General features: G+C 43.4%; 2 protein-coding genes across 2 annotated transcripts; one reads left to right on the forward strand and one right to left on the reverse strand.

Annotated features, from left to right (window-relative positions):
* Positions 1-7446: 7446 nt before the first annotated feature.
* Positions 7447-8033, forward strand: LOC133906520 (small polypeptide DEVIL 19-like). The gene has a single exon (XM_062348446.1). It carries the CDS (start codon positions 7536-7538, stop codon positions 7761-7763), a length of 228 nt encoding a protein of 75 aa, XP_062204430.1. The 5' UTR covers positions 7447-7535; the 3' UTR covers positions 7764-8033.
* A 291-nt stretch (positions 8034-8324) lies between these two features.
* Positions 8325-11286, reverse strand: LOC133906059 (amino acid transporter AVT1C-like). Its single transcript, XM_062347849.1, has 11 exons — positions 11063-11286; positions 10579-10937; positions 10242-10456; positions 10078-10101; positions 9811-9991; positions 9414-9633; positions 9116-9251; positions 8858-9020; positions 8699-8742; positions 8526-8588; positions 8325-8417 (listed from the first exon to the last, which is right to left on the reverse strand). Exons 1-11 carry the CDS (start codon positions 11284-11286, stop codon positions 8325-8327), a joined length of 1722 nt encoding a protein of 573 aa, XP_062203833.1.
* Positions 11287-13386: the final 2100 nt, after the last annotated feature.

Consider the following 13386-nt stretch of genomic DNA (forward strand, 5'->3'; position numbering starts at 1 on the left):
GAATTTTTAGTGTCAGTTCTTATTAGCAACCAATAATAATACATTATTATTACGGCTCTAGCCAAACCGGTAGTGACAGGAGCCAAAAAAAAGGTGTTACAGTGATGTTGCTCCAACGAATGACAATCTGATAGATCGATTTGCAATTGTAGACGAGTTGAACGTAACAACAGCTGATTAACCACGAGTTAAACACATAACGGAGGCCCACGTGTCAAACCATCTCTGTCGCGTCGGCGTCGCGCTCCGTCCTTTCCAGAGGTCTCTCACTCTCTCTTCCTCCCTCTCTCTCCTCTTTCTCGCATGTCCCGTGCTTATTAGTATATGCATGCACAAGTTTGTATATTTATTTGGAAAATATATGTTCGTTAACTTTCGGCGGCATGTCGGCGCCGATTCTAAATGTGCTTAGCCGTCGCAGCATGGCGCCACGATACGTCCACGTACATGATGATCATGACACGTGTAAGGCGGTTAGGCGCTTGACCGGTCAAATCATGACACTCATGTGCGTGCCAAATCCGTAATGCTTCTTGTTCGTTCACCCATCCTTGTGCTTGGAAGTTAGTGGCAAGTAATCCTCAAAATAAAAAGTTTAGTGGCAAGTGGTTTTGAGCTAAACCTAGCTTTCTCTGACCATGGGTTGATCTAACTCCACCTCATCTCTTTCTTCTTCTCATTTCACATGGCAGACAGTGGTGCAGCAGTGGATCTCGCCCATCGTCTCCCTAACTTTTTTTATACGCATCATCCCCTAATTGGCATCTCTCTAAACTAAGTCTTGCCTTTTTTTCAGCTGGAAGTACATATATGTCTAATTAGTATTTCATCCATCTAGATACAGCTTTGGAATTCGAAAATTCACACTTCTAACCTCGAAGCTCTAATTTTCCCATAAATGTTCGGCATCACGTATCTCTTTTTTACAAATGTAAACCACATGTTATCAATTGAACCACGATAGGTAACATGTGTATTGGAGACTCAATAGAAACAATCATCTGAGCCATCCTATCACTACCGGTTAGGGATAGAACCGGCACCGATGAAGTATCAGCATCGGTTCATAACTTCCCACGTTCGGTCAACAATTGAGTCGGGTTGAACCAGCATTGATACTTCAGTGCCAGCTGAAGTATCAATGTCGGTTCGTATTACGTGCCAACACTAATAACTTTACAGTCTATAAAAGGTGCATTCTTCTCCCCCTAATGCTGACGTCCCTTTCTGCCACATCACCGCTACGCTGTCACCTCCGACCTCCTCCCCCGTGACCGAGCCCATGGTGAGCTTCCTCGAGTCGCTCTCTTCCTTTAGCGCGCATCACATTCATGTTTGCCCGATGCTGGCACGGGTCTCCGTGTTGGCTGAGCCGCTGCCGCCCGTGTGTGTTCGGCGCCAGCTGAGCCGCAACTTGGCCCATCGGCCATTAGGCATGCTGTTGAGACCGCACATGTAGATGCTCTAGGTGTTCTTGATAGGGCCGTTTTTGCCGCCGCTCACTGCCGGCGTGTTTCTCCCCGCCTGTCAAGCCATCGTCACCGTTGTTCTCCATCGCTCGCCGTCTTTCGGCCATCGCTGTCAACCACATGTGCTTTAGGCTAGTTCACGGGAGTGTGCTGGTGCTGATGGTGCTTCTCGTTAGCCGAGTCGCGCCGTTGTTCAACGCCGGTGAACTCGCCAGTGCCGTTCGGCACTGTACGCCTCTGGGCGCGGGTCAATTTTGACCTGGGTCAGCGTAGCCTGGCCCCACGGTCAATGACAGTGGCTAGCCATCCCTTGGTGAAAAGGGAATTAAGGCATTTTAATAATCGATTAATTCAGAAATTGCCAAACATAATTATTGTTCAATCATTAAATCGACTAAAACTTGTAAAATGCATAGGAAATTAAATATAGCTCTAAAAATAGTGAAACCAATTTTTTTAGCTTTGTTTTATTATGCTCTACATATTAAAAATACTAGGAGTGATGTGTACTGAAATCCCTTTAATTATTTAAATGTGTTTAACCTTAGGTAATTAAAAATTAATTATTGGTAAGTTCAAAATTGGTGAAACTAATTTATTAATCTTGTTAGTTTATGCCCTATTCATTTAAAATACTCAACATCATGTTAAACATAATTAATTTTCTTTTTAGGATTAAGCTTGTTGTAAGCTCAATTAATCCTGGGATTTATTAAATGATTCATAATAATCAAAATTAAGGAAAAATCTTTGATTCTTTCAAACTCATACCATGATACATTGCATCTCCACTTTCGTCATGTGATGTGGGGCATCATTCCTTGCATGTCATCATACTCATTGCGATGCATTGCTATTTGTATTTGTCAAATGACGTTTCTGAGAATGATGAAATGAATATCTTTTGTACAATCAACTGAAAGATTATAAAATGCATAGAAAAATAATTAGAGCTCAGAAAAAGGTGAAAACTAATTTTTAATCGTGCACTCCTGAAAAGGGTACTGAAATTCCTTTATTCCATTAATCGTGCTGTAAATTATTAATTCCATGAATAATTAAGGAGAAATCCAAAAAAGATGAAAATTACTTCTAAATAGATCAACATATTAAATATGAATATTATGCTATAGGGATGGCAAATTCACCCGCTAAATGGATGTGACAGTATTTAGAAGGTGGGTCCTCCGACCCGAACCAAGTGTCGGAAGGTGATGGGCCATCTAACATGGAGCAATAAAAAATGCGAGGTAATTCAATAAATTAGAGGTGCATTTTGAAATATTGCATGGTTATCATTTCATTGGTTTTTTTATTGATTGCTAAAACATAATGATAATCATAAATTTGCAGAGGGCCGGACATGGATGTACAAGTCTGATTGTCGTGGCCCATAGTTTTTTCATAGCGTGAATGCTTTTTTAGGGTTGCCACGGCGTATAGAAAGCCAAAAAATAAGTGTGATGATCACTATATATGCTATCCGTGCGTTGATTGCAATAATGAGAAGAAGTTCTCAGACATAAAGTAGATCTGTGTACACTTGTTTCGCAGGGGTTTCAAGCCTAGCTGTATCCGCTAGATCAAGCACGATGAACATGAGGAGATTGTGCATGAAGAACAGTCCACATTCGAGGAAGACGGAGGCAACGATATGACGGCTAACGAAGACATCGATATATTGGCATTCGAAAATACTTTTGTTAGCAATGATGATGATGGCCTAGACGCAATGTTGCACAATGTGGAGGGAGACTACACCAATGATAAGCAACACGAAAAGTTCCAACACATGTTAGAGGACTATAAAACACTGGTGTTTCCCGGGCTGTAAGAAAGAGCACAACAAGTTGCATGTTGTGCTGACATTGTTGCAAATGAAGTATAGTAATAGTTTGTCTGATAAGGGCTTCAATGAGTTGTTACGATTCTTGAGAGACTTGCTTCCAGATGGTAATAAGTTGCCTAAAAACACATACCACACCAAGCAGATTATCTGCTAGTTGGGGTTGGGAGTAGAGAAACTACATGCATGTCTAAAGGACTGCATATTTTTTCACAATAGGGATGTAAACTTGAAAGCGTGTCGTGTTTGCAGTGCATCATGGTACAAGCACGACGTTGATGATATCAATAGCGATGACATAGGGGAGAACAGTAAGGATAAAAGATCCCCACTAAAATGGTTTGGTATTTCCCTATAATCTTCCATCTGAAACAATTGTTTGCCAATAAAGCAAATGCCGAGTTGATGCGATGGCAAGCGAAGGGCACAAGAAAGACGGAATGCTTAGACACCTACTGATGGAATGCAATGAAAAAGTTCGATACAAAATACAAGGAATTCAAAGCTAAAGTGAGGAATATAAGGTTTGGGTTGAGTATAAATGGGATGAATCCTTTCGACAACATTAGCAATAGTCATAGCACTTGGCCCGTGACTCTCGATATCTACAACCTTCCATCTTAGCTGTGTATGAAGCAGGTGTTTCTTATGATGCCTTGATTAACGTTCAGTTCCTACTCATGTTCAAATAGATTGATTTCTTCAATTCTGGTAACTGCAAGACCTCGAGCTGGAAACAAGTATCCTCATGCCGCAAAGAATCAACACAATTCAGAAACAACTCTACGGGTCCATCAATGACCAAGTCATTCCAGAGTTCGAGTGGTACCATATTTTCAAATGGTGTTGTTTGCAAGTTGTCCCTTCAAGTAGCCCGTGGAGTTCATTATGTGCTTCTTCTCAAGGTAAAAAGCGTTGTTCAGGGTCTTCAGTCAACAAGAACAATTGAATAACATCGCTTCTTACCCTTTTGTTGCATACTTCTGTTAATTATGAACTTTTGTTGCAAACTTGTATTAGTTATGATCTCTAGTCAAAGACATGTAAAATAACATGGTTACATATGCATGAATGAGGTGAGATGTGAATGAATTATGTATGTGTGTGATATTATATGTGCTGAGATAATTATATGTGCATGTGAAACTTGAATGTATGTTTATCTTGCTGTATGTGATATTATTTGTGTTGTTGTCAGCAACAGCTAGATTCTATAAGGGGGCCATCAGTGCCGGTTTATGATAAAAAATTAGCATTAATATGGAGACTATAAGTGCCGACTTGTATCAAAAATCGATATTGATAGTTGAGTATTAGTACCAGTTATTGGTTATGAACCAACACAGATAGTCTTAGTATCAATGCCTTTTTTTATAAATCGATGCTGATACTTATTATCAGTGTCGGTTAATAATCTGATACTGATAATCTATAACTTTCAATACCAATTTAAAAATTATTACTGCTGGTGTTTTTAAACCAACACTAATAACTATTTTATATTAGTGATATAGATATATGGAACTAGACATAGACTGGTTTGGTCAAATGGTCGACCACTGCTTGTGGATGTCTTGTCTTGGTGAGCCCATGCATGCGTGGCAGTGTTGTATGATGTGCCTAGCTGCAGTAGGGGCAGTGCATGTGCTTGTGTGTTGGTACCCTGGGTGCACATCACATGGGATGCTGGTGTCCGGTGTCTACTACTTGCTGTTGCTCCAACAAATGACAATCCGACGATCGTGCAAAATGTAGATGAGCTGAACGTAAGAGCAGCTAACCATGAGGTTAATTCTCAGAGGCTTACCTGTCAGCGATGGTTTTGGTTTAACGAGTTGATACGTGCTGTCCCGATCAGATATATCGTGTATGTCTGCGTTTCGACATTGCCTTGATACGAAATGAGACATGCCACCCGATTTGCCATACGTGGCTGCAGTGCAATAAGCCATGGGAAGCGATAAGGATGTCTTCCTGTCTTGCAAGTTGCAGCCTCTCTCGGAGTGCATGCATATGACTTATTGACTTATGTCATTGTGTGCGTGTGAGAGATGATCCAGCATGCAGCTGGTCGGCTTGGTGGGCAGTCCACCTCAAGGACGTGCAGGGATTGAAGATGGAACAGTGCCATGCAACAACATGTGGGCAACCAACCGATGACGTTGTGTGTGGATTCGTTGGAGGACACGGGGAACGAAAATTTTCACGTGGATATATGATTTATCATAATTGTTTATTAATGTTAATATTTGTGATGGAGAGATAGGTGAAAAAATCATGAGATAGATGAGAAAATTAATAAATTGATAAATATTATATGAGATAGATGGACGATAAGATAGATTATACGTGCGTAGGGGACATACCCAGCCGGCCGGCCGTGCGTGCCTGCGGCGATTGCCGTCGTCGTCGTTTCTGGGAATAGTCTCCGATCCGGCCCCGGTCTTCATCTCACCGTCTCATCTGTTTCACCTTTGCGGTGGCCCGGGCGGCGTCGTATCGCCAACTGCTCAAGACTGGCTTCACATGCATGCGATGCAACAGCATGACCGATAAAGGCCCGGTACTGTTCCTGCCATTCCGGTATGGAGTTACACACAAGATTAGCAACACATCAATCATCATCTGGTTGATACTCTGATCAATACACCATGCATGCATACATACAAATACAGAGACCACAAGCAACATTTCGTGGTCCAAATCAAGTTTGTATCATATCACACCAACATGAGCAAGCCGAAACGGGACGGTCCCATTGCACTTGCCCTGGGGGACATGGAAAGAGATGTCCCATCAGACAACGCAAAAAGATTAGTCCTTGATAAATCAAGTTAAAATGTGACTTATTTTATATGTGATTAGTAATTGGTAAGGTTGTCGATTTAGTTTGTCAAATTTTAGTTTGCTTGAGCTTTATATGAGCATTTTAATTATGGATTAACTGGAGTTAAAGTTGAAGAAATATGTTTACTTATCTCATAGTGTGTACGTGACGGATGTAACTTGGTAGTCGACGACGGGTGATCGAGGCTAAACGGGTGCTTGGTGTCGGACGACTAAGGAGGCCGGACGGAGTTAAGGGTGCTCTTAACTATACACGTAAAGGTTAAGTAAAGCATAAAACGGAAGATGAAGATAGCATGTTAATAAAGTCAAGCGAAAAGAATATCAGTGCAAGTGACAAGGTGACCCGAGGGATCGAGAGCGGGGGAGACTTGTCGGCGATCAGGATCGCAAGATGGAGTACACGTGTCGATATCAGAGCGCTTGCTTAAGGTGTAAACAAGTGACGAGTCATACTTTAAGAAACGTGCAAAAAGTTTCACAATTGGGTCTCAAAACCGTGAGAGGACTGGAGGAGTATATGGCACCATCGCGAAGCTTGCATCGAGACGAAACTAAGTCGTGAAGGTGCCATGACCGTTCAATAGACGAAGCAAGAAATAGACTAAAATACCCTCAATGGTAGGTAGAAATGTACTACAAGAGAGGAATATTTCGGTAACAAGCTAGAACTTAGAAGTCAAGTTTTCTAAAACTATAAATAAAGGAGTAGGGCTATGTGAGAGTTGGAACCAGCCACTTAGTCTCTTGTGCCACCTATTTGAGAGTTTAGTGTTAGGATTTTAGAGGAAATGAAGGATGAATGTTTAGCCTATGTAATAGGTGTAAGTTGAGAGAAAAATCTTTGTAATTTGTTTAAAATAGGGCTGATCTCTTTAAGTAATAAAGTTTATATTTTTTATATGCTTGAATTCTCCTTCTTTTAGTTTCCCTCTATTGATTTTTTTTAAAGTTTTCGATTTCGGTTGCGATTTTTGTTTTCGTGCTTGAGCTGAATTTTTTCATCTTGTTGGAGTTAATTTTCTAATTTCTTGAGATGCATTTGGTGAATAAAGAGTACACCATCTATTTTATAAGAAATTTATAGTATATTTATTCATCCTCTCTAATCGTCAATCTCGATGCTTCCGTTGTTCTACTTAATCACCCATGGCCTGCAATCCAATTAGAGATTAACAGCACATAACAAACTGTCGCTTGGATTGGCATCTGGTGGCTATAAATACTAGCTAGCTCTGCCCCTACCAGCCAAGCCTCACTTCCATCACCAACCACAACCCTGCACATTGCAAGCTTGCAACTACTTCAGAGAGAGCTGCCGTTGTTCGCCACTGTGTTTCTCGTTCCCAGAGAGGGGAAGAGAAAATAGAGAGATGGAGATGTACATGGATGACAAGAGCAAGCTGCTGTTCAAGAAGTGCAGCCGGAGGTCAGCGGCGGCGGCCGGCGAGGGGAGCCCGGCAGGCCTCAAGGGCCGGGTGTCGTCGAGGGGCCAGGCCCGGTCGGTGCCTGGCCGGCTGGCGAGCCTGGTGAAGGAGCAGAGGGCCAGGTTCTACATCATGCGCCGGTGCGTCACCATGCTGGTGTGCTGGAGGGACTAGTTCGTTAACCCTCTAGAGCCATGGACCCATCAGGTGCCTGTGATTGGGCCCCAAATTGGGTATAGTGATTGTTCTTCTTGGGAGAGAAAGATCGGAGATGCGCCTGTTCTGCGGTCATCCTGTTGTTGATAGTGTTCATATTGTGTCAGAAAATTAGCTCCATCTGCTGCTAACGCACAACATTGTTGTATAGCGATAATATACTTCTGATTTTCAGTCCAAATTAGGGTTCTTGTTGCAATGTTTTTATACTGGTATTATAAGTCTGAACAAGGCACAATGATGTGAGCATGTTAATGTTGTTCAGGTTGTCCTATTTATTGGTTTCCTGATTCCGTCCAAATGACGAGTACAGACTCGCATCTGCAAAAATTATATCACGGGGATTTGTTGTCATGTATGTCTGAAACGCAATTTGCACCGGTTTACAACAAACTCTCTTTCTTACAGCCTTTCTGTCAAAAAGAAGTAACAAATATAATTACAAAAATCCGACAAATTGCCGTTTTCAGAACATTGAGAAGAATCTATACAAATTACACACGCATCAGACATCCTAGACTATCTGCTACTAATAATCTGATTAATCGAGGTGTATGACCCAATGCACGCACAAACGACGCCGATCATTATGATTGTTATGCACAGGACCACCTGAAAAGAAAGGAAAAATTAGATCATAAATATACAACGTTCAGCAATTTCAGGGTTAAAGTTTCTGGATTTGGTGGAGCTTATGTCTCTGTGTTTTGAGTTGTTTACCTCCCACAAAGGTACTGCACCCTTCTTGATGGAGAGATAGCATGCACATGGGAGTATCAGAGCCTGTAATTGCAAATCATCAAACACATTTTAAGTTACTGAATAAATTGTTCAGTCAGCCAAAAGAAAAATCCAGTGCAAAAGTTCAGGTAAATCAGAATTCAGAAACTCACCACAAGCATAGTGAAGACAGATCCAAGCAGTGCCATCACCAAGGCTGCAAATCAAATGGGATAGGACATAGCATTAGCATGAATGATGTTTTGGGGATTAATTTGATTAATTAGGATTTAGGAAATAAATAACATTCGGTAATTAAAAAAAGCACTCACCAAAATATGGAAATGACAGAGCAACCACAACAGTTGAGAGGACAAGACATGTCCTAACAAACATTCCGACTGGGTAACTCTGCATCTTCTTAGGCAGTGCCTCCTCTATCGACAAGGCAACTGGGGTCATCGTCAAGGCGTACTTTGTGTATGGATTCACAATCTGAAACATAGAAAAGAAGACTCAAGTATGGCAATGAGCATCACTGCATGATATTTGATGCAATGAGAGAATGAGCAGGGAGTTTTTCCTCTTACCGTCATCCAAATGGCGATTTTCGAGGGAATGTACTGTTGTGGCATGTTCAATGTGAATTGCGACATCGTGGACTCGCCAAACATCATAAATCCCGAGACGGCGACTCCACCATACACAATTGTGCACACTATGAAGCTGAAACAGTGAAGAATAGTATAATGTTAGCATTTACCAATTTTGACAAGAAAAGACAAAGTTATAATATGGTCGCTCAAATAAAGGAGAGAACAGCACTGTAGCATTTCATTTGTCAAGTTCTGATTTTACAGTATATTCTGGACAAGAGGAGTACTTTACCAGAACACGAGCACGAAAGGAAACTGCGAGCGATCCTTCATCGACGAATATATATTTGGGAAAACTGAGTGTCCTGAGTAGCAGTATCCATACAGTCCGAGTGCCACTGGAAGGTGGGTCAGATTAAGTGCACTCCCAGAAGGGTGGAACCCAATACCTTCCCCAATGCCAACCCAAAATAGGCAAACCATGACTGTTATTGTCGCGACCACACCTCCGGCTGCGAAAGTTCAGTACAATAATGGTTAAGAACAACCCATCATCCATTCAAGCATTAGGAATAAGAGGACATTCTAGTATTTCTATTTTTCAGGCAAAAAAATTGTTGTGACTTGTGAACAGTCCGACGTTGCTCTGCAAAATTAGAATTGGAGGCAATGTCGGCCTTGCTGCTTACCAGATAGATAGGAGAGGAGGCTGAGGTTTCTGAGCCAGACTGATGGGAGAATTAATAAGGCCATTGTGATTGCGAAGAGATTATGCGCGTTAAGGTGGATGCCGGCAAAAGCTAAATGCGCAGATGGAAACACTGATGACAAGCTGTCTCCTAGCAACGTGATGTACTCCACACAGCTTGCCTGTAAATATGGGACAACTTTAGTTCTCATGCATAACAATCAGAGGCATACTGAACATACGGTTTCAGAATTCAGAGAATACTTACATAAAGCTCCAGGTAAAGAACCACCTGCGAAAGAGATGTGGACATTAGTTCAGATATACTGTAAATAAGGTGAATTCAGCAGAAATCTGTGTTGTCAAGGGATACATACCGATACATATATTCGACCGAAAAAGCAGAAATCCGTGTTGTCAAGGAATACATACCGATACAAATATTCGACCGAAAATGCCGAAAGCGACTTGTCCAATATCTGGATATGTCTCAATGTTCGGCGAACTGTCTATGCATCTCTTCAGAAGCAAGCCGGTGTAGCATGAACTGGCACCCAGCAAGGGCAGGAGGAGGAGGCTTAACCATCCGCCTTCCTTGATTCCATAAGCTGTGGTGAGAATTCCGACACCGCACAGAACATTGAACCCTGCAAAATTCAACAAGAAAGATTCAGAAAAAAATTATGGCACTACTGAAATTAGCATCCATGATCCTGAACCTAATTATCCTGCAACTGATTCAGAATCAAGGTTAGTTAACTAGACGCACCATTGATGATAGATTGGCCCCTGCTGCACTTGGTAGCCGGCGGCGGAAGCTCGATGTAATCGGACTTGAGGCACGCCCTCGACGGCCTCTCCGGCACCCCGGACCCCTGACGTGGCGGAGGCCGCGGCGGCAGGCTGTCCGTCGACTGCTTCACCGTCTGCTGCTGCGACTGCGAGAGCGGGGGCGGCAGCAGCGGCCTGGTGAGCGGCAGCGAGACGTCGCCGGCTGCCCCCTTCTTGAGGAAGAAGGAGCTCCCGGCCTTAAGGAAGGAGTTGCCGAGCCTGCTCAGGCTCGGGCTCGCCGCCATGATCGTGCTCACCGTCGGCGACGGCACCGCGCTCAACATGTCTATCGACTGCCTGCATGACGAAAAAACCCGCCGAGACTAATCAGTCGCAAGTTGCGACGTCAGCATGCAGCCATGCATGCATGGATGGTGCACGCAATGCAAGAAGAGGAGGAGGATTGAATTTGATTGATCAACCTGTAACTCTGCGGCCACGTGCCCTTCTGGCCGTCGTCGGGCGCGTCCCGATCGTCGCAGTCGCCGCCACCGCCGGCGTCGTCGCTCCTATCGGAGAAGGAGCCATCGTCGTCGGAGGAGGATGGCGGGGAGCCGCCGTCCCGGTCGGCACCGAGGTCGTCGTCCTCGTCGCCGATGAACAGCAGCGACCTGTTACCGTGGCCCATCTCCTCGTCTCGATCCATGGCTGCCTGATCTCCACCAAAAAAATACATACAACACGTCAAGCAAGGAAAGTGGATGCGTACGTGCGTGATCCACCAGATTCCATCCATCGAGTCCCTGATCATCATCGATACTCCTAACTCCTAATCCGATCTTGGAACAAGAAAGCGCTGGCCGATCGAACTAACCGCGTCGATTACCTGGTCACTTGGGAGTTTACGCGACGCCCAACCAAAAGCGAGCCAGAGGGCGCGTGCGAGGGAGAAAGAGCAATGCAATGGCCGGCGAACGCGAAGAAGAGAGAGAGAGAGAGAGAGAGAGAGAGACGCGGCCGGTTCCCAGGAGCCGGTCCCGATCGGGTCGCGGACTCGTGGCCGCCTTCGCGCGAATCGGAGCTAGGGCCACGAGCGCACGCTTAACCTATAGATCGTAGTGCTAGTCCGCAGCGGTTCACTACAACTCGATCACAACTCACGACGTGCGCGCCACGTACGTGTACGTTTTGCATGCGGTTTGCCGCGCGCGCATGCACGCAGGTGCGGCCGGGGAGACTGTCTGCGATGACGCAGCTGCATGCGCTTGCGCACGCTGACAGTGGGACCTCACCTACGGCATGACTAGGAATGGCAACAGGGCCAATTCCGCCGGGGATCGAATGTTTCCCTATTCCCGTTCTCATTTACAAATACCTATTGAGGAAAGTTTTTTTCTATCCTCATCGTTACGGATCTTCAATAGAATATAAAATTAAATCATAATTGATTATATCTATATATTAATGATGTGTTCGGAGTATAAATAAGTAATTTATTAATAATTAATATAAGATAAATAAATATCATAGGTTAGATAAAAAATATAAAAGTAATTTATATATAAAAAATATGTATATGCGCGATATCAGAGATACAGTGGAGAGCAAGAATAGGAACCATCTTTCCATTCGCATCCCCAAATAAATTTACGGGGATTAAATTTATCCAATCTGCTCTAATAAAGGAATTCTCCACAAGTTAGCAGAGAACGGAGCCCGTTGCCATCCGTAAGCATGACCGTCAGTCTTCCTCCGGAGGGCGGCTGACGACCGTGCGGAAATATATGTCTCGCAGCTGGGAAATAGTACGTGACATATTCTTGTGATTCCGAATCATGCTAATAGAAGATTAACTTTATATGACCGAATTTGAAACAAATGCATGTATATAATAAGTTGGAGCTTAATCGCCTTAGCGGTAAACACGACAAACCATGAAACCAGATCCTTTTCTGATGAAAAAAATTACTAGACCAAGTCGCTACAGTAGAGAGCGGTGAAAAGCAGGCGAGCGGGGCTCCCAATGCCGATCTCGCCGATTCCTCCCCTCCAGCGTCTCCTCTCACGCCAGGACGGGAGGGGATCGGCCCGGCGTTGATGCTGGGGGTTGTTTGTGCTGCTAGTTAGGGCTAGGGTTTCTAGTTTACCTCCTTCAGTGGGGTTAGGATTTTTGGTTGCATCGGTGTGACGGTCACTTTAATTAAGAAATTTTTTTTAGAGATATGTGGTAATCTATTTGTATAGACGTTTAGTCACATCCCTCTAGTCGAAGGTCTATGAAAATATACGAATTTCACAGCCACAAAAGAGACCGCATATAGATGTTACTAGAGACTGTTCCTTAAGCAGTCCGTCTGTAAAATTTGATTATTACAGGCGGTTCCTTTAGCAGATTGTCTGTCGAAATTGATTACTACTGGCGGTTTCTTAAGCGGTCTGTATGTGGTAGTTGGTCCCTGAATCAACGTTTTTTTCTTGGAAAAACGATTTTTTTTTTCACCTAAGGAATCACATGTGTAACAAAAATGACTCTATCAGGCCATGCATGATTGTAATTTTGGTGATTAATAATAATATATTCATTAGAACTAACATGTTTGTCAATAATATATGTTAGTAGATCTCATGCATACAATACATCAAGAAGCCACCGCAGCCAGAACAAAGTTTGATTGAATTGGAGAAGTCTCAGGAAAATTGACATCACCGGAATGTCACGTGCAAAAGAGTTTGCACTCACCGGAGTATTATGCACAGAGGCTGATAGTCTCACCGGATAGTCCGGTGTTCTGTGTGTTGAACTCAC

This window comes from Phragmites australis, chromosome 23 (assembly GCF_958298935.1).
Source record: "Phragmites australis chromosome 23, lpPhrAust1.1, whole genome shotgun sequence".
Lineage (NCBI taxonomy): Eukaryota > Viridiplantae > Streptophyta > Magnoliopsida > Poales > Poaceae > Phragmites > Phragmites australis.

Coding starts and splice junctions, on each gene's coding strand:
- LOC133906059 (XM_062347849.1), bottom strand. CDS start 11,286: ATGGATCGAGACGAGGAGATGGGCCACGGTAACAGGTCGCTGCTGTTC. Junction 9,634..9,810: donor CCTCCTCTCCTATCTATCTG/GTAAGCAGCAAG, acceptor GAACTTTCGCAG/CCGGAGGTGTGGTCGCGACA. Junction 9,252..9,413: donor CCTTTCGTGCTCGTGTTCTG/GTAAAGTACTCC, acceptor TCACTGTTTCAG/CTTCATAGTGTGCACAATTG.
- LOC133906520 (XM_062348446.1), top strand. CDS start 7,536: ATGGAGATGTACATGGATGACAAGAGCAAGCTGCTGTTCAAGAAGTGC.